The 18,517-nt window shown below is 46.0% G+C and overlaps 2 protein-coding genes across 4 annotated transcripts in view; one reads left to right on the forward strand and one right to left on the reverse strand.

The window, feature by feature from the left end:
* SNAP29 (synaptosome associated protein 29) overlaps positions 1–1,246 on the reverse strand; it is a 25,380-nt gene extending 24,134 nt beyond the window's left edge. For both annotated transcript variants that reach the window (XM_058431825.1, XM_032139258.2), the window contains exon 1: positions 934–1,246. In XM_058431825.1, coding sequence (XP_058287808.1) covers positions 934–1,170 — 237 coding nt within the window. In that variant the 5' untranslated portion in view covers positions 1,171–1,246. The remainder of the gene's footprint in view (positions 1–933) is intronic.
* Positions 1,247–1,468: 222 nt separating this feature from the next.
* PI4KA (phosphatidylinositol 4-kinase alpha) overlaps positions 1,469–18,517 on the forward strand; it is a 150,230-nt gene continuing 133,181 nt past the window's right edge. The window contains exon 1 of one of the 2 annotated variants that reach the window (XM_032139259.2): positions 1,469–1,710. In XM_032139259.2, coding sequence (XP_031995150.2) covers positions 1,471–1,710 — 240 coding nt within the window. In that variant the 5' untranslated portion in view covers positions 1,469–1,470. The remainder of the gene's footprint in view (positions 1,711–18,517) is intronic. The other variant, XM_032139260.2, reaches the window with a different exon arrangement.

Consider the following 18,517-nt stretch of genomic DNA (forward strand, 5'->3'; position numbering starts at 1 on the left):
GTTCAAGTGATTCTCCTACCTCAGCCTCCTGAGTAGCTGCGACTACAGGCGCACCGCCACATCCGGCTAATTTTTTTTTTTTTTTTTTAATTTTAGTGGAGACAGGGTTTCACCATGTTGCCCAGGCGGGTCTCGAACTCCTGAGCTCAGGCGATCCGACCGCCTAGGCCTCCCAAAGTGCTGGGATTACAGGCGTGAGTCACCGCGCTCGGCCAGAATAATTGTTATTGAAGGTACTACTCTCTGAAATCTAAGGATGGGAAGAACTGATGAAGATGAGTTGGAGCAATAGACTGTTAACCCGCACACTATGTGTCTAGGACTTGGGAAGTAAAGGTAAGACCCTGGACTCAACCAAACCCAGGCTTTGGTCAACTCGGCAGCTGTCTGGGTTGAAGGGACTTCAATACCTCTATTGGTTAGGTGGAGATGTGGTCAATGATGCGAGAACTCGTGGATCACTTGCCCTGATGCTTCGGGGTATCACCTGACACTCGCAGGCACATAGTCCTCTCTTTCTGGCTCACTCCGGAAGGAATGGCCGAAACCCTGTGCCAGACTTTTGCACAGGAAATAATGTCGAAGAAACGGACTCTCCATTTCCCAAACCTAGGACCTGCTGTTCAGAATTTTTACTCACCTGGACAGAAAATGATCTGGCGTTACCCCGTGAGCTAGGCGTAAGAAAAAAAAAATCAACGAAGCAGACTAATAGCTAACGAAGATTTCTGGGGTAAACTGCCCTCTTCAAGTACTCCAGATGCACATACCTTTACATAGTTAACAGATTATTACCACCATCGAGTCACTAAGGTGCAAGAATCTATGCTAGGCAACTTGAGAATTCTCAAAAGATTGCGAGCAAAACATTTCTCGTCTCTGTTTGACAACGCAGAGACCAGCGGGTCGACACCAGCCCTGCCCCAGGCTCACCTCGGAAGAGGCGACCCCAACCTTCTCGGACTCGTACATGAGGGCCAGGGACCTGCTGGTGCTAGCGGCCGTGGCCTCAGCCCTGCGGAGGACCTCCTGCCGCAAGTACTGCTGCCTGTCTGCGGGCGCGTCGGGCCCGTCGGGGAGGTCTCGGGCGTCCCTCCAAGGGGCTGGCCGGGCGCCTTCTTCCTCCCCGTCGTCGTCGAACGGATTGTAGCTTTTAGGGTAAGCTGACATGGTGCCGGCGCGGCTATGGGTCTGGAAAGGAGAAGGAAGAGCGCCGCTGCCGCCGCCGTCCAGGCCCTCGCCCCGCCCGCCGACCCCGAAGTCGTCGCGCGAACTCCTTCCGCGCGTCGCGCGCATGTGGCCCCGCCCTCGGAGCCGACCATCGCGCAGGTCGGCTGGGGGGGCCCAGGTCCGGCGCGCGCAACCGCAGCCTACTGTCCATCCCCTCTCTCCCCTGCAGCGGTGGGCCCGCCCCGCAGCCACGCCCTATCTGGTGTGGGCAACTGAGAGGTCACGTGGCGGGAAAGCCGGATGCGCCTACGCCTGCGCCCTGAAGTCGGGCGCTCGCGGGCCCGGAGCGGGGAGCTGGCGGGCAGCCCCGCGGCGCGTGAGGTGATGGCTGTGGCCCCGGCCCGGGGAGGCGGAGGCAGCGGCGGCTGCTCCGGCTCCGGCTCCGGCTCCGGCTCCAGCGCCTCGCGGGGTTTCTATTTCAACACGGTCCTGTCACTGGCTCGCTCCCTGGCTGTGCAGAGACCAGCATCCTTGGAGAAGGTAACGTCGGCGGGCTGGGCCGCGGGCTGACAGGAGGAGGCTGGGGTAACGAAGCGTGGAGGCGGGACGAGGGTCTGTGGGAGGCCGAGGCTGGGCTCCCCGGCAGCCTGTGCGGCAGGAGGCGCCTGAGCGGAGGGATTTAATGGGGGAAGGAGGCCCCAGAGGGAGGGGCTGGTGAAGAGAGAGGGACCGTGGGGGAGGGGTCGGCGGGGCCTGCAGGGCCGCTGCAGGTGGGTGGTCGTGGGATGGGGGTGGGGGATGTGAGCTGCTGGCCCAGGGAGCATCTTGTGACATCGCGGGGGTGGAGGCTGGATCGTGGTCGTCAGTGAGAAGTAGTGGGATGAGCCGAGGACCAGGGGTCAAGACCTGGGGCTCTGCTCCCGATTTCACCTGCTTTTTATTCCGCGACCTTGGGAAGATGCCTTTCTCGTAAAATGGGGATGCTTTTATCTGCTCCCCCAACACAGGAGACGAAACACTGTGTTGAAAGTGCTTTCTGACTGTAAACCAGCTGCGCAGTGTTATTCTACGAGGCTGGGGGCGTTAGGTTGGGTAAAAGATTGTGCGTTTGCAGAAGGGACAGTGGCAGGGAAGGGAGAGTGAACTGTCAGTGGGCAGAGAAGTGAACTCGGAATTGCTTCAGAAGAAAAAGGTGAAGTCATGCCAGAGCAGTCCTCATCTTGGGAGAAAGGTGAAAGGCAACTCAGTGTTGTGCCTTGAGATCTGGAAAGAGACAGATTTTAGAGTCAGACCTAAATTTGTTCCCTGCACTGGCACTTACCGTGTCCTCTTGGGTAAATTAACTCTTAGAGCCTCTGTATCCTTACCTGTAAAATGAGGTTGTTCTTGAGAATTAAATGAGTTCTGGCATAAAGCATCTTGCACGGGGCTAGGCACAGAGTGGGTGAGCAGTAAATGTCAACTTTCTTTGCCTACCAGTGTGTGATGAGACTCAGCACAGTGTTTGGCTCTGAAAGGATGGAATTATTTTCCCACTCAACTTTTTGGCAGATGGAAAGAGGATGTTTTCCGACAAGATAAGACAGTGGTGACCGGAGACCAGCCTGCTGCAGTTGGGAGTGGTTTTGTGGCTCTCTGCTGATGGATGAAGCTGAAAGGCTGTTTTAGGCAGTTTTGGCAGAGTTACCTGGTCCTTGGCCTTGTCGGTTCTCATATTTGATTTTATCACGCACCTTCAGGGTGACGAGGTCCTGGCAGATTGGTGCTAACCTGACTTCTAGCTAAAGAGGGAGTACAATGCAGTGGAAAAGACATGAGTTTGGAAAATGGGACCTCTGAATTTAAATCCTGTATCACTTGCTTTCACTAGTGTGACTCTAGACAGGTCAGTTCCCTTCTCTGATACTTTGCTATCTTCTGTCAAGTGCAAGATAGTACTTCATGGGAGTATTGTGAAGATCAACGAAAAGGCACGTGGGTACTTAATGTATGATCACTGTTATCATTAGATAGTCTGACTAATGGAATATAGTGCTGTTTTATTGAATCAAACTCATGCTAGCTAGTCAGCATATTCGCTTCTTAGCAGGAGAGCCAACAAGTATATCTTATGTCTGATTGCTGGGTTCTGGGAGGATAGAGAAGAGAATGCAGGGAATTGGATGATCTTTAAGAAGCTGGTCCTGCAGCTCCAGCAGTGTTAGCACCCTTTCCACTCAGTAACTCAGGAAAGGGCACCTTGAGCTCAATGTGCTTCTTCAGCCATGTTCTCTAGTCACGAGAACATTCTGTAATTGCAACATTCTTAGCTTTGTAGTAATAACTGCTTCAGTTGTCAAGATTATATTTTATGGCGGGGCGTGGTGGCTCATGCCTGTAATCCTAGCACTTTGGGAGGCTGAGACAGGCAGATCACTTGAGGTCGGAGTTCGAGACCAGCCTGGCCAACATGGTGAAACCCTGTCTCTACTAAAAATACAAAATTAGCCAGGCGTGGTGGCACATGCCTGTAATCCCAGCTACTTGGGAGGCTGAGGCAGGAGAATCGCTTGAACCTGAGAGGCGGAGGTTGCAGTGAGCCAAGATTGCGCCATTGCACTTCAGCCTGGGTGACAAGAGCGAAACTGTCTCAAAAAAAAAAAAAAAAAAAAAAAAGATTATGTTTTACAAGGAACACAACCATAGCCACAGGTTGGCAGCTCCCTAATGCCACTTACTTTAGGAAGTACTTCAGTCTCATTGGCAACATTTACCAATCACTTTTGTTTTTTTTGAGAGGGAGTCTCGCTCTGTTGCCCAGGCTGGAGCGCAGTGGTGAGATCTTGGCTCACTGCAACCTCGCCTCCCAGGTTCAAGCTATTTTTCCACCTTAGCCTCCTGAGTAGCTGGGACTACAGGCACGTGCCACCACACCGGGCAAATTTTTTAGTATTTAGTAGAGACGGGGTTTAGTATTTAGTAGAGACAGGGTTTCACCCTATTGGCCAGGCTGGTCTTGAACTCCTGACCTCAAGTGATCCGCCCGCCTCGGTCTCCCAAAGTGCTGGGATTACAGGCATGGACCACTGTGCCTGGCCATTACTAATCACTTCTGTGAAGAAGAGTGAATAGAGCAGCTCTGGAGCTGCTGTTTTTACAAGAGCCTGCTTACGAGATTGGCCTTTGGCTGGCATCTGGGAAATAGGCACTTGAATGCTTTCCTCAATCCTGTAACTATTAGTAATAAAGATGGTTCACTATGCCTAGATCCTTTTTACAAACTGTGATTTATGTTGAATACCTGCTTTCCTTCTGGGAATCTGATGGCTAGGCTGGTGGTGCATAAATTAAAAACTTGGGGTGCTGATTCTCTAATGGACTTTCCTGGGTACAAACTGCACACATGTATTGAATTGTTTGCTGCTGTAGCAAGGAGCAAGCTTGATGTATATCCTCACAGGAGGGAGAGAACATAAGGAAGCCTGTGCATGGGTTTCTACAGGCAGCCCTGACATGCTTTTAGTGACACTTGAGGTCCTTTCCTATTGCAGATATCCATTCACTGTAAAAAATTTAGCCATGAGTACAACTATATACATGTGGGCAGTCTGGGGACCCCTGAAGCAACTTATTTCATAGAGGAGGCTTCTGTAAGTGGCTGACCCCATTAGATATATGTGAATTCCTCTTATCCTTATCTAAGATCTTATGACTTGATTATCCTAGGGATCATTGTTAATATGTAGTCCCTGGCACCTGTATACATATGTAACAAACCTGCACGTTGTGCACATGTACCCTTGAACTTAAAGTATAATAAAAATGTATATATATAAAATATGTAGTCCTATAATATTTTACTACATTCCTCTATTTTAAAGCAATTGACAAAAAGCCCTTAGCATTCCCAAAGAAAAGTTTCTTGTTCTTTTTTTTTTTTTTTTGAGACAGTTTCACTCTTGTTGCCCAGGCTGGAGTGCAATGGCGTGATCTCGGTTCACTGCAACCTCCACCTCCCGGATTCAAGCGATTCTCCTGCCTCAGCCTCCCGAGTAGCTGGGACTACAGGCACCTGCCACCACACCCGGCTAATTTTTGTATTTTTAGTAGAGATGGGGTTTTGCCATGTTGGCCAGGCTGGTCTCAAACTCCTGACCTCAGGTGATCCACCCACCTCGGCCTCCCAAAGTGCTGGGATTGCAGGCATGAGCCACCACGCCCCGCCAAGTTTCTTGTTCTTAAGAGTAAAGGAATTTTAGAGTACGCACCTGAGATAATAAAGATGGAGACTTATGGGGGGAGATGAGTGTTTAAAACCCAATCCCTCCCCTTCTCTCTTCCCTCTTCCCTTTCTCTTTGCTTCTATTTTTTTCTCTTCTTTCTTCCTGAGAGATTGGAGGACTGCGTGGGGCTTGATCTAGATAGGGTTGACCTGGTGAAGGCTAAGTTTGCAGAACCAGACCTCACATCTCAGCTCAGACATTGGTAACTCAGGCAGCCCTGACATGGTTTTAGTGACACTTGAGGTACATTAATGACATAACCTTCCCTACCTTTGTCTTTCTACATGCCACAGTTGTGTTTACTTACTCTAGTCACTCACTCTAATCCCAGTCTGTGAAACCAAGCCTATTACTGCTCTGTGACTTTACTTAAAAAAAAAAATTACCTTAGGCTGGGCGCAGTGACTCATGCCCGTAATCCCAGCACTTTGGGAGGCTGAGGCAGCCTGATCGCTTGAGGTCAGGAGTTCGAGACCAGCCTGGCCAACATGATGAAACCCCGTCTCTACTAAAAATAGCCGGACGTGGTGGCGGACGCCTGTAATCCCGGCTACTCAGGAGGCTGAGGCCAGAGAATCACTCGAACCCAGGAGGCAGAGGTTGCAGTGAGCTGAGATCTCACTACTGCATTCTGGCTTGGGCGACAAAGGGAGAATCCGTCTAAAAAAAAAAAATCAAAAATTACTTTTGGAAAACATTTATTGAGCTCCTGCTGTTCCTTGGCATGTGCTAGGCCAGGTAAATCAGAAGCAGTGTTAATTTGATTGCTCAGGTGAACAGCAAGTCAGCCTTGCTACAAGTCTCCCATCTACTCTTTTTTTTTCTCATTCCTTTAATAAACCAATGAAATCCCATAAATCCCATCTACTTTTTTTTTTTTTTTTTTAAATAGAGATGGGGGTCTCACTATCTTGCCCAAGCTGGTCTCAAATTCCAGGGCTTAAGAGATCCTCCTGCCTTCGCCTCCCAAAGTGCTGGGATTACAGGTGTGAGCTACTCCAACCTGACCAAGATCCCATCTACTCTCATATTTCAGGTCTGGTGACTAGACTCCTGCCATGTTCCCATAGCCAAAGCCAAGACCCTTGAGCATCTGTTCTGATCCATAGCTGAGCTTTGAGCTTTTCCTGCTAGGCTGTGCTTTAGACTGGGGTCCCACCCCCAGGATTGGAACCCATCTCAGAGGACACTCTGTGAAGCCCTTTGAACCAAGTCCTACCCAGTCCTCAGCCCTCTCCCTCTGGGAGAAAGATAAGAAAAAAATAGACAAGAAAGAAAGTGAGGCTTTTCCACATTGGGATCTCCATATACAATTGGCTTCCAGACTCCTCCTTCCCGATTTCTATCTGCCCACTAGTCTTGTTCTGCTTTCCTGGTTCTCACCTGTCTTTAGAATGTTGCTGAGCCACCCCTACCAATCTTCCTCCTGGCCCTGCCTGGTTAATCTTTCTCTGTCAGGGAAGTTCAGTGGCCTGTTTGTGTCTCTCCTCTGTAGGCCTGTATTAAACCAGTGGACCCTCGATCCTGGGATACCGAGAGTCATGGGCAGAGCTGCAAAGTAGACAGCATTCCTTGTCCTTTTATTCCTCTCCCCACCCTCAGGAGGCTTTGATCAGAGCCCTTTTTCCATGTCCTAAAATGTTCTCTTTGTTTCTTCAATTAGAATGCCAGAATCCTGAGGTGTCGCAGCTAACTATTGATCTGATTTTTGAAAGAAAATAGAGACAGGGTCTCACCATTTTGCCCAGGCTGGTCTCAAATTTCTGGGCTCAAGTGATTCTCTTGCCTTGGCTGCCCAAAGTGCTGGGATTTGCTGCACCCAGCCTGATCTGGTATTTAAATGGCACTGTGGCATTAGGAACAGGCTGAACCCTCCTTGGTGGACATATGTGCTCCATAAGATGAGTTAATTCTAATCTGTAGTGGGGAGAATATGTGGCTTGGTGCTTAGGGTAGTGGGCTTTCTGGAGTTCATGGATATTCAGTCTGTACTATAGAGTGGTCTGCCTTGGAGTAAAAATCATAGTGTTGGCGTTTTTTCAGTATCATGAAGCCGAGAATTTCCCATCCTCTTTCCCTTTCCTTTGTAAGGCTGTGTTAAGAAGAGCCATCCATAGCGTGAGAGGAGAGAGAGAATGAGGGTCGGCGGAGGGTATACGTGTTGCCAGAATCATTATTATTAAATCAACTCTAAAATATTTTAAGAAGAAATTGGAAGAAGAAAAAATCTTTACCTGTAAACATGCCATATTAACTGTTAGTTTGCTAGGCTGCCATAACAACAGACTGGCTTAAACAACACAGATATATTTCCTCCTCATTCTGGAAACTAGAAGTTCAAGATGAAGGTGTCAGCAATGTTGATTTCTTCCGAGGCCACTTTCTTCCTCTGTCTTCACGTAGCCTTCCCTCAGTGCCCTCCTATGTCACTAGCTGTTTGCCTCCCCAGGGGGCAGAAATGTTCTATTTCTCACTCCTTACTGCGGATTCTCTTTTCTGCTGTCTGTGTTTGCAGTTTGCACTCATTGGAGATGTGGTTGCCTCTAATCTTTCCCACCAGCAGCTATTTCCATCATTGACATCAGTTGCTGAAATTTATGCATTTTATCTTCCTGATTCCTTATTTGTTTATTTATTTATTTACTTTTTGAGACGGAGTCTTTCTCTGTCACCCAGGCTGGAGTGCAGTGGCATGATCTCTGCTCACTGCAAGCTCTGCCTCCCGGGTTCACGCCATTCTCCTGCCTCAGCCTCCCGAGTAGCTGGGACTACAGGCGCCCACCACCACGCCCGGCTAATTTTTTGTATTTTTAGTAGAGACAGGGTTTCACCGTGTTAGCCAGGATGGCTTATTTATATTTTTATGTTTGTATTGGTTTCTGTTGTATATGTTGGCATGCTGGAGAAAAGCTTGGCCTTTCATGAGCATTGCCAAGTTGGCCAGAACACTACTTTCATTTGTGTGGTAAACTGACAAATAAATACAGAGTTGAGGCAGAAATCCTCAGGTCTCACTTGCATTTGTTTATTGAGTCCTGAGAGGCTCTGTCTCTGCTGCAGAAGCCATTCTCTTTTCCTGAATGTTTTTCTGTGTTTAAAGCTGGTCTGGAAGCCTGGATTCAGGATAACCAACGCTGCCGGGCACAGTGGCTCACGCCTGTAATCCCAGCACTTTGGGAGGCCGAGGCAGGCAGATCACCTGAGGTCAGGAGTTTGAGACCAGCCTGGCCAACATGGCGCAACCCTGTCTCTACTAAAAATACAAAAATTAACAGGGCATGGTGGTGTGCGCCTGTAAGCCCAGCTACTTGGGAGGCTAAGACAGGATAATTGCTTGAACCCAGGAGGTGGTGCGTTGAGCTGAGATTGCACCAGGGCACTCCAGCCTGGCGACAGAGCAAGACTCCTTCACACACACACACAAAATGATAACCAAGGCTATACTATTATGAAAGCAAAAGATGGCACCATCCATTCATATGATAAATCTTTGGGGATTTGCTGTGTTGTAGGCACTGTGCTAGGCCCTGGTGTTAGAGGGGTGGATAAATAGACATTAAAAAAAAATAGAGATAGGGTCTCACTGTGTTGCCCAAGCTGGTGTCAGATTCCAGGGCTCAAGCCATCTGCCCACTTCGGCCTCGCAAAGTGCTGGGATTATAGGCATGAGCCACTGTGCCTGGCCTAGACATTTTTTAAAATAGAAATTACATTTTTCGGGAGACAGTTTTGCTTTTTCACTCAGGCTGGAGTGCAGTGGCATGATCATAACTTACTACCACCTTGAATTCCTGGGTTTGAGGGATCCTCCTACCTCAGCCTCCCAAGTAGTTGGGACTACAGGTGCGCACATCGTACCTGGCTAAGTAAAAAAACAAAATTTTTTTTAGAGATGGGGTCTTACTATCTTGCCCAGGCTTATCTCAAACCGTGGGCTCAAGTGATCCACTCATCTCAGCCTCTCAAAGTGCTGAGATTATAGGCATGAGTCACTGTACCCAGCCAAAATTTTAAAAAATTTTAGTAGGCTGGGCGTGGTGGCTCACACCTGTAATCCCAGCACTTTGGGAGGCTGACGTGGGCGGATCACGAGGTCAGGAAATCCAGACCATCCTGGCTAACACGGTGAAACCCCGTCTCTACTAAAAATACAAAAAATTAGCTGGGCGTGGTGGCCTGTAGTCCCAGCTACTGGGGAGGCTGAGGCAGGAGAATGGCATGAACCTGGGAGGCGGAGCTTGCAGTGAGCCAAGATCACACCGCTGCACTCCAGCCTGGGTGACAGAGCAAGACACCGTCTCAAAAAAAAAAAAAAAAATTTTTTTTTTAATGAGTATTTATAGTCCCAGGGACCTATGGGGACTCCTTCAGCATGCGCCACCACCGTCAGCTAATTTTTTGTATTTTAGTAGAGACAGGGTTCCAAGCTAGTCTTGAACTCCTGGCCTCAAGTGATCCACCCGCCTCAGCCTCCCAAAGTGCTGGTGTTAACAGGCGAGCCACCGTGCCTGGCCTGAGTGTTTAGATTTTTGTTGTCTTACTTTAGGGAATGTTGGGCTTTGTTCTGGTAGGCAGTTGCTTGTGGTTTAATTTGATCCTTCAGAGGCTAGGTTTTTCAATAGTGCTTTCTTGGGATATAATTCACATACCACAAAATTTACCCATTTAAAATGTACAATTCATCATATTTAGTGTATTCACAGAGTTGTCCATCCATCACCATGATCAATTTTAGGTCATTTTCATTGCCCTCAAAAGAAACCTTGCTGTTACCCTCCAGCCCTACCAGCCCCGTCCCTAGACAACCACTAGTTTACTTTCTGTCTCTGTAGATTTATTCTGAACATTTTATAGAAATAGAATTATATAAGATGTGGTTTTTTGTGATGGTTTCTTTTTCTTTTTCTTTTTCTTTTTTTGAGACAGAGTTTCTCTCTGTCGCCCAGGCTAGAGTGCAGTGGCATGATCTCTGCTCACTGTAAGCTCCGCCTCCCAGGTTCACGCCATTCTCCTGCCTCAGCCTCCCGAGTAGCTGGGACTACAGGTGCCCGCCACCGCGCCCAGCTAATTTTTTGTATTTTTAGTAGAGACAGGGTTTCACCGTGTTAGCCAGGGTGGTCTGGATCTCCTGACCTTGTGATCCACCTGCCTCGGCCTCCCAAAGTGCTGGGATTACAGGCGTGAGAAAAGATGGTTTCTTTTACTTGGCATATTTTCAAGGTTCATCCATGTTGTAGCATCTCATTACTTCATTTTTATTACTGAATAATATTTCTATGCATATACCATATTTTATCTATTCATTAGTAGGTGGATGTTTGCTACATTTTGACTATGATAAATAATGCTGCTATGGAAATTCATGTACAAGTGTTTCTTTAGACATATTTTCATTTCTCTTGGGTCTTTTAACTAGATGTGGAATTGCTGGGCCATACAGTAACTCTAGGTTTAACCTTTAGAGGAACTCCAGACTGTTTTCCAAAGTTGCTACATCATTTACATTCCCACCAACGGTGTACAGAGGGCTTGTTTTCTTTACATTGTCACCAACACTCTGTATTGTCTGTCTTTCCAATTATAGCCATCCTAGTGGATGTGAAGTGGGATTTTATTATTCTGTTGTTGATATGCATTTGCCTGATAGTTAATGATGTTGAGCCAGCCTATTCTATCCTAGAACACCCACTCTTTTTGGGTATTTGTAGATCTCCTTTGGAGATATATCTATTCAGATCCTTTGCCCAATTTTAAATTGTAGTATTTTTTCCAATTAAGTTGTAATAGTTCTTTATTTTAGATACAAGTTTCTTAATAAGATATATGATTTGCAAATATTTTCTCCCATTCTGTGGGCTTTTTTACTTTCTTCATGGTGTTCTTTGAAGCACAAAAGTTTTAAATTTTGATTATGTCCATTTTGTCATTTTTTTTCTTTTGTCCCTTGTGCTTTTGGTGTTGTATCTAAGAAACCATTGTCTAGTTCCAAGGTCACAAAGACTTACACCTGTGTTTTTTGTTAGCAGTTTTATAGTTTAGCTCTTAAATTTGAGTTTTTGATCCGTTTTGAGTTAAGTTTTCATGTGATATGAGATGGGGGTCCAGTTTCATTCTTTTGCATGTGAATATCCAGTTGTCTCAGCACGATTTCTTGGAAAGACTATTCTTTTTTCCATTGAGGAGTCCTGGAACCCTTGTCAAAAGTCAGTTGACTGTAAGTGTGAGGGTTTATTTGGTCTGTATGTCTTTCCTGATGCTGGCTAGTATACTGTCTTGATTACTTTAGCTTTGTAGCAAGTTTTGAAATTGGGAAGAATGAGTCCTCCAACTTTGTCCTTCCTTTTCAAGATTGTTTTTGTTATTCTGGGTCCCTTGAATTACCATGGTAATTTTAGGGTTAGTTTGTTAGTTTCTGCAAAGAACTCACCTAGGGTTTTGATAGGGATGGTGTTGAATTTGTAGGTTAGTTTGGACTGTGTTGCTGTATTGTCCTTTTTTTTTTGAGACGGAGTCTCACTCTGTCACCCAGGCTGGAGTGCAGTGGCACAATCTCAGCTCACTGCAACCTCTGCCTCCCGGGTTCAAGCAGTTCTCCTGCCTCTGCCTCCCAGGTAGCTGGGACTACAGGTTTGCACAACCATGCCCGGCTAATTTTTGTATTTTTAGTAGAGAGAGTTTTGCCATATTGGCCAGGCTGGTCTCGAACTCTTGACCTCAGGTGATCCACCCACCTTGGCCGCCCAAAGTTCTGGGATTATAGGTGTGAGCCACTGTGCTTGGCCTGTATTGCCATCTAAACAATAGTAACTGTTTTGATCTATGAACATGGGATGTCTTTCCATCTATTTAGGTTTTCTTTACTTTTAGCAATGTTGTAATGTTTCTTAGTTTTGCGCTTCTTTTGTTTTTATTCATAAGTACTTTTTCTTTTTGATGCTATTTTAAATGCAATTGTTCTACCTTTTTTTTTTTTTTTTTGAAACAGGGTCTCACTATCACTCAGGCTGGAGAACAGTGGTTTGCAGTGGTATTATCACAGCTTACTATAGCTTGGACCTCCCAGGCTTAAGCAGTCCTCCCACCTCAGTCTCCAAAGTAGCTGGGACTACAGGCACAAGCCACCATGGCCTGGCTAGTTTTTGTAGAAACTGGGTTTCACCATGTACTCCAGGTTGGTCTCGGGTTTCACCATGTACCCCAGGCTGATCTTGAATTCCTGGGCTCAAGCGATCCACCCGCCTCAGCCTCCCAAAGTGTTGAGATTACAGGCGTGAGCCACTGCACTCAGCCTCCTGGCTAATTTCTAAAATTTTTCGTAGAGACTCAACTATGTTGCCCAGACTGGTCTCAAACTCCTGGGTTCAGGCGATCCTCCTGCCTTGGCGTCCCAAAGTGCTGGGATTATTACAGTTGTTTTGCTTTTTACATTTTTATTTATTCATTTTTCTTCAACTTTTATTTTAGGTTCATGTGCAGGATGTGCAGGTTTGTTAAATGTGTGCCATGGTGGTTTGCTGCACAGATCATCTCATCACCTGCATATTAAGCCCAGCATCCATTAGCTATTACTTTTTTTTTTTTTTTTTTTTTTTTGAGCCTGCACTATTGCCCAGGCTGGAATGCACTGGGGTGATCTCAGTTCACTGCAACCTCTGCCTCCCAGGTTCTAGCGATTCTCTTGCCTCAGCCTCCTGATTAGCTGGGACTACAGACGCTCGCCACCACGCCTGGCTAATTTTTGTATTTTTAGTAGAGATGGGGTTTCACCATATTGACCAGGCTGATCTTGAACTCCTGATCTCAAGTGATCCACCCGCCTTGGCGTCCCAAAGTGCTGGGATTACAGGCGTGGGCCACTGTGCCTGACAGCTATTCTTCCTAATATTCTCCCTCCCCCATCTCACAGGCCCCAGCGTGCGTTGTTCCCCCCCACTGTGTGTTCATGTGTTCTCATCATTCAGCTCCCACTTATAATTGAGAACGTGCAGTATTTGGTTTTCTGTTCCTGTGTATTTTTTTTAATAATTGAGATAAAGTTCATATAACGTAAAATTAATCATGGAATAGTTTTCTTAATTTGCTCATTGCTGCTTTGTAGAAATACAATTGATTTTCTTTTTTTTTTTTTTTTTTTTTTGAGACGGAGTCTTGTTCTGTCGCCCAGGCTGGAGTGCAGTGACGCGATCTCGGCTCACTGCAAGCTCCGCTTCCCTGGTTCATGCCATTCTCCTGCCTCAGCCTCCTGAGTAGCTGGGACTACAGGCACCCGCCACCAAGCCTGGCTAATTTTTATGTATTTTTTTTTAGTAGAGGCAGGGTTTCACCATGTTGGTCAGGATGGTCTCGATCTCCTGACCTCGTGATCCACCCGCCTCAGCCTCCCAAAGTTTTGGGATTACAGGCGTGAGCCATGGCGCCCGGCTGATTTTCATATCTTAATCTTGTGTCCTGTAACCTTGCTGAATTTGTTTGTTAGAAGGTCATGAATCTGTCTACAGATGACCAAAGAGCATCTTTTTTATTTTGTATTTTTGGAGACAGGATTCTGCTCTGTTGCCCAGGCTGGAGTGCAGTGGCACGATCATAGCTTACTACAGCCTCTAACTCCTAGGCTCAAGCAGTACTTCCACCTCAGCTTCCCAAGCAGCTGAGATTATAGGCACTTCCCACCGCACTCAGCTCAAAAGTGCATTTCTAATGAAACTCTGATCCAGGGTGCTTGTAGGAGCAGGTGCTGTTCCATTTACATTTGTAGGTCCATGTGTATCATGTCACGGTCACCTTTATCATGATAGCTCTGAGTCACTTTGAAAGTATCAGCTTATGTTCAGTATTTTTTGTCTGAGGGGACAGTACATTTGAGAAAGACAATTACAAATGGTTTTAACAGAAAAATATACCATTAATACTTAAATTTTAGTCTTTTGTTCTCAGGGAATTTTGTTTCTCCAAAAAGACTGTTCCCAGAGGTTTTAAATAACAAGTAGTACTCTTTTAAAAAAAATCATTTAATTATCCAACTTTTATAATGCTATTATTGTAGCTTTATTTTGACCTAAATACCTTACAAATACCCTCTGTTATGGTTGATTCTCATCTGCAGTTTTCTGCCCAGTCATCCAGACTTATTTTCTCCTTGGTTTAGCATTTCCTTACCTTGGCAGTCAAAATTCACATCTTTGAGATATCTGTCTTTTAATATCCTTGGGTTAAAGTATTGCCAAGAGTTCTTATCAAAGCCTAAGTCAGTCATATCTGTTGCCTCTCTGTGGTCCATTGACTTAACCTTTTGAAAGTGGTGGGCAAAACCCCTCTGGATCCTTTTTGTAAATGGGAATAACCCTGGCCATCGTGGTCAGATTTTGGGCTTAATGACTTTTTATAATGACCCACTCCCCCTAAGACCCCTAAAAACAAACAACTTGCTAGTTTATTGTAAAATTCTGATTCTGAAAAGCCATTTGATGTTATTTTTCTTTTCATTTTTTCAAAGACTATAGGGTTAATGCTTTATCCTGCATTAGGACTTTGACCTCTCTGTGTCTGTTTCATCATATGTAAAAGGGGGATGATTAATAATAGCTACCTAATGAGCTATTGTGAGGATTAAATAAGATAATATAGATGAACACATTATAAATGTTCAATATGTGTTAGCTGTCATTATTTGGAGAATGGCACCCACCAGAACTGGGTGTGACGATTTCTATAGGACCCAGGTTCAAGTCTTCAGATATCTTTCTAATAAGATCCCAGTTTCCAAGAGCATTTTGCTCCAGGCTTTCAGGGCCCTCTGTCATTTAGTTTCTGACTTGTGTTATTTGCTAGTTGTATCATTTTTATTAGTTTTGTAACTCCTGCTGGATTGTAACACTTGTGAGTGAGTGACTGTACCTTATATATTACTTCATTTGAGAGTTCTTCCATCCGTCCCTCCATTCATTCAGTGAGGCAGCAGATACTTGTTCAGCGTCAACTGCATGCCAGCACTGTGCCTGGTACTGACTATATGACAAGTATCACAGTGTAGTTAAACCCTGCTTTCTAGTAGCCCTGTACCTCTTTTCTTTCCTCCTCACCTTATCAAATGTCTGTGACCTTGGCCGCTTTAGTTCCACTAAGTAGTTGTTAAAATTCTGAAATGTGTAGGGTGCAGTGGAGTGATGAGGAGGTCACAGTCCTCTCTGCAGTGAGAGGATAAGTATACAAGTAACTGTAAGATATCAGGAAGGTAATTATCTTGAGAAATACAGAGTTCTATGTGAGCTATTGAGAGGTATGATGGGATATTATGTCAAGTTGCTGGGGTCTGGAAAATGTTTGAGAGGCTTGAGACAGTTGAGATGGATCTTGGAAGGATGGGTTGAATTTTTATAGGGGAGATAGGGCAGGTTGGACAAAATGTTTCAGATGGGTCAAAACCATGGAAAAGGCCAGGCAGGGAGAAATGAGAGTTGATACATAGCAGCCTGGGTTTATGAGAAGTTTTGGGGCTGGGAGTGTGCACTGAGTGTTAATTGGGCAATGGGGAACCATTGAAGGTATATGAACCAGAAGTGGAAATATTGGAGTAGGAAGAGACAAAATGAGAAGGAAGGTCTAGTTAGGAGCCTGTTGCCTCAGGTGCACTTAACTTATCGGGACCTAGTTGCCTAACCTGTAAAACAGGAATAGGATAACACATGGCCTGCCTGAAAGTGAACGCTTGCTGGTTGCATCTGTGCAACCTCTCCTGGCCCTATACCTACACTTCTTCATATGTTTGGGAGTTGTCAGTGATCCTTAGGCCTGCAGTTCAGGTAAGCATATCAGTGGAGCACATGAACTTGGGTATATTCTGTATTTCTTTTCTTTTTCTTTTTTTTCTTTTTTTGTTTGGAGATAGGGTCTTGCTTTGCCACCCAAGCTGGAGTGTAGTAGTGTGATCACAGCTCACTGCAGCCTCAACCTGCCAGGCTCAAGCGATCCTCTAGCAATCTTCCCTCCTCGGCCTCCTGAGCATCTAGGACTACAGGGGCATGCCACCGTGCCTGGCTAATTTTTCAATTTTTTGTAGAGACAGGGTCTTGCCATGTTTCCCAGCCTGGTCTTGAACTCCTGGGCTCAAGCAGCCCTCCTGCCTCAGCCTCCCAAATTGCTGGGATTACAGGCATAAGCCACCATGCCTGGCCGTATTTTTTTCTGATTCTAAAGTTATCAATATTTTTTATAGAAAATATGGGAAATACAGAAAAGAATAAAGAAGGAAATAAATATTGTCTGTAATTATTATTTTTTTTTTTAGATGGAATCTCACTCTGTCGCCCAGGCTGGAGTACAGTGGCACAATCTTGGCTCGCTACAAGCTCCGCCTCCCAGGTTCACGCCATTCTCCTGCCTCAGCCTCCCAAGTAGCTGGGACTACAGGTGCATGCCGCCACACCTGGCTAATTTTTTGTATTTTTAGTAGAGACGGGGTTTCACTGTGGTCTCCATCTCCTGACCTCGTGATCCGCCCGCCTCAGCTTCCCAAAGTGCTGGGATTACTTTGAGGCGTGAGCCACCGCGCCTGGCCTTTTTTTTTTTTTTTTTTTTTGAGACAGAGTCTTGCTCTGTGGCCCAGGCTGGAGAGTGCAGTGGCACAATCTCGGCTCACTGCTATCTCCGGCTCCTGGGTTCAAGCAATTCTTGTGCCTCAGCCTCCCGAGTAGCTGGGATTATAGGCCCAGGCTACCACACCCTGCTGATTTTTGTATTTTTAGTGCAGATGGAGTTTTGCCATGTTGGCCAGGATAGTCTCAAACTCCTGGCCTCATGTGATCCGCCCACCTCGACCTCCCAAAGTGCTGGGATTACAGGTGTGAGCCACCGTGCCCAGCCTATTGCCTGTAATTTGATTACTCAGTTTGGTACTTTTCTTGATAGGCAGTCCAATAGGCTTTGAGTTTTGTTTAATTACCTGTGACCAATTACATTAGTTTCCCATTACTGCTGTAAATAAATTGCCACAGACTTGTTGTTAGAATAACACACGTTTATAATTTTACAGTTCTGTAGATTAGAAACCCAACCTATGTTTCAGTGGACTGAAATCAAGGTGATGGCAGGGCTGTGTATCTTTTTAGAGACCCTAGGGGAGAACTCATTTCCAAGCCTTTTTCATTTTTTTAAAAATATATATATATATTGAGATGGAGTCTTGTTCTGTTGCCCAGGCTGGAGTGCAGTGGCACAATCTCAGCTCACTGCAACCTCTGCCTCCTGGGTTCAAGCAATTCTCCTGCCTCAGCATCCCGAGTAGCTGGGACTACAGGCACCTGCCATGGGGCCTGCCACCATGCCTGGCTAATTTTTGTATTTTTAATAGAGATGGGGGTTCACAATGTTGGCTAGGCTGGTCTTGAACTCCTAACCTCAAGTGATCCACCCACTTCAGCCTCCCAAGTGCCGGGATTACAGGTATGAGCCACCGCACCCAGCCATCATTTCCAAGCCTTTTACAGCTCCTAGAGCTGCCCACATTCCTTGATTCCTGGTCCCTTCCTTCATCTTCAAAGGGAGCAATGGTTGGCCAAGCCTCCATCTCACATCACTCTGACTCCCTCGTCTGCCTCTCTCTTCTACTTTTAATGACCTTTGTGATTGCCCTGGGCCTATCTAAATAATCCAGGATAATCCCTCCATTTCAAGGTTCTTAATTTAATTAGATCTGGAAGGTCTCTTTTGCCATGTAAAGTAACATATTCACAGGTTCCAGGGGATTGAGGGTGTGGACATCTTTGAGGTGCCATTATTCTGCCTACCATGCCAGTGTAGTGCATAAATCATGGAATCATTACATGGATCTCTGAGTTGTTCTTTTTGGTATCTTCACTTCACATTTAAAGCTATGCCTAGCTTTTAAAGTAATTTCTGAAGGGTCACAGATTATTTCTATTTAAATGTTTTTAGTTGAGTGGGGATAGGAGAGGAGGGTCTGGAGTCAGAGTACCCCAGAGCCCCTCTGGGCATTTGAAGGAGAGGAGGCCCTGGCAGTCCAGAGGAATTGAGGATGGTAAAAAATGCTGCCTTCAGTTCTTTCTACTGGGTGGGGTGACAGCTGCACT

The sequence above is a fragment of the Hylobates moloch genome, unplaced genomic scaffold (assembly GCF_009828535.3).
Source record: "Hylobates moloch isolate HMO894 unplaced genomic scaffold, HMol_V3 SCAFFOLD_19, whole genome shotgun sequence".
Classification (NCBI taxonomy): Eukaryota; Metazoa; Chordata; class Mammalia; order Primates; family Hylobatidae; genus Hylobates; species Hylobates moloch.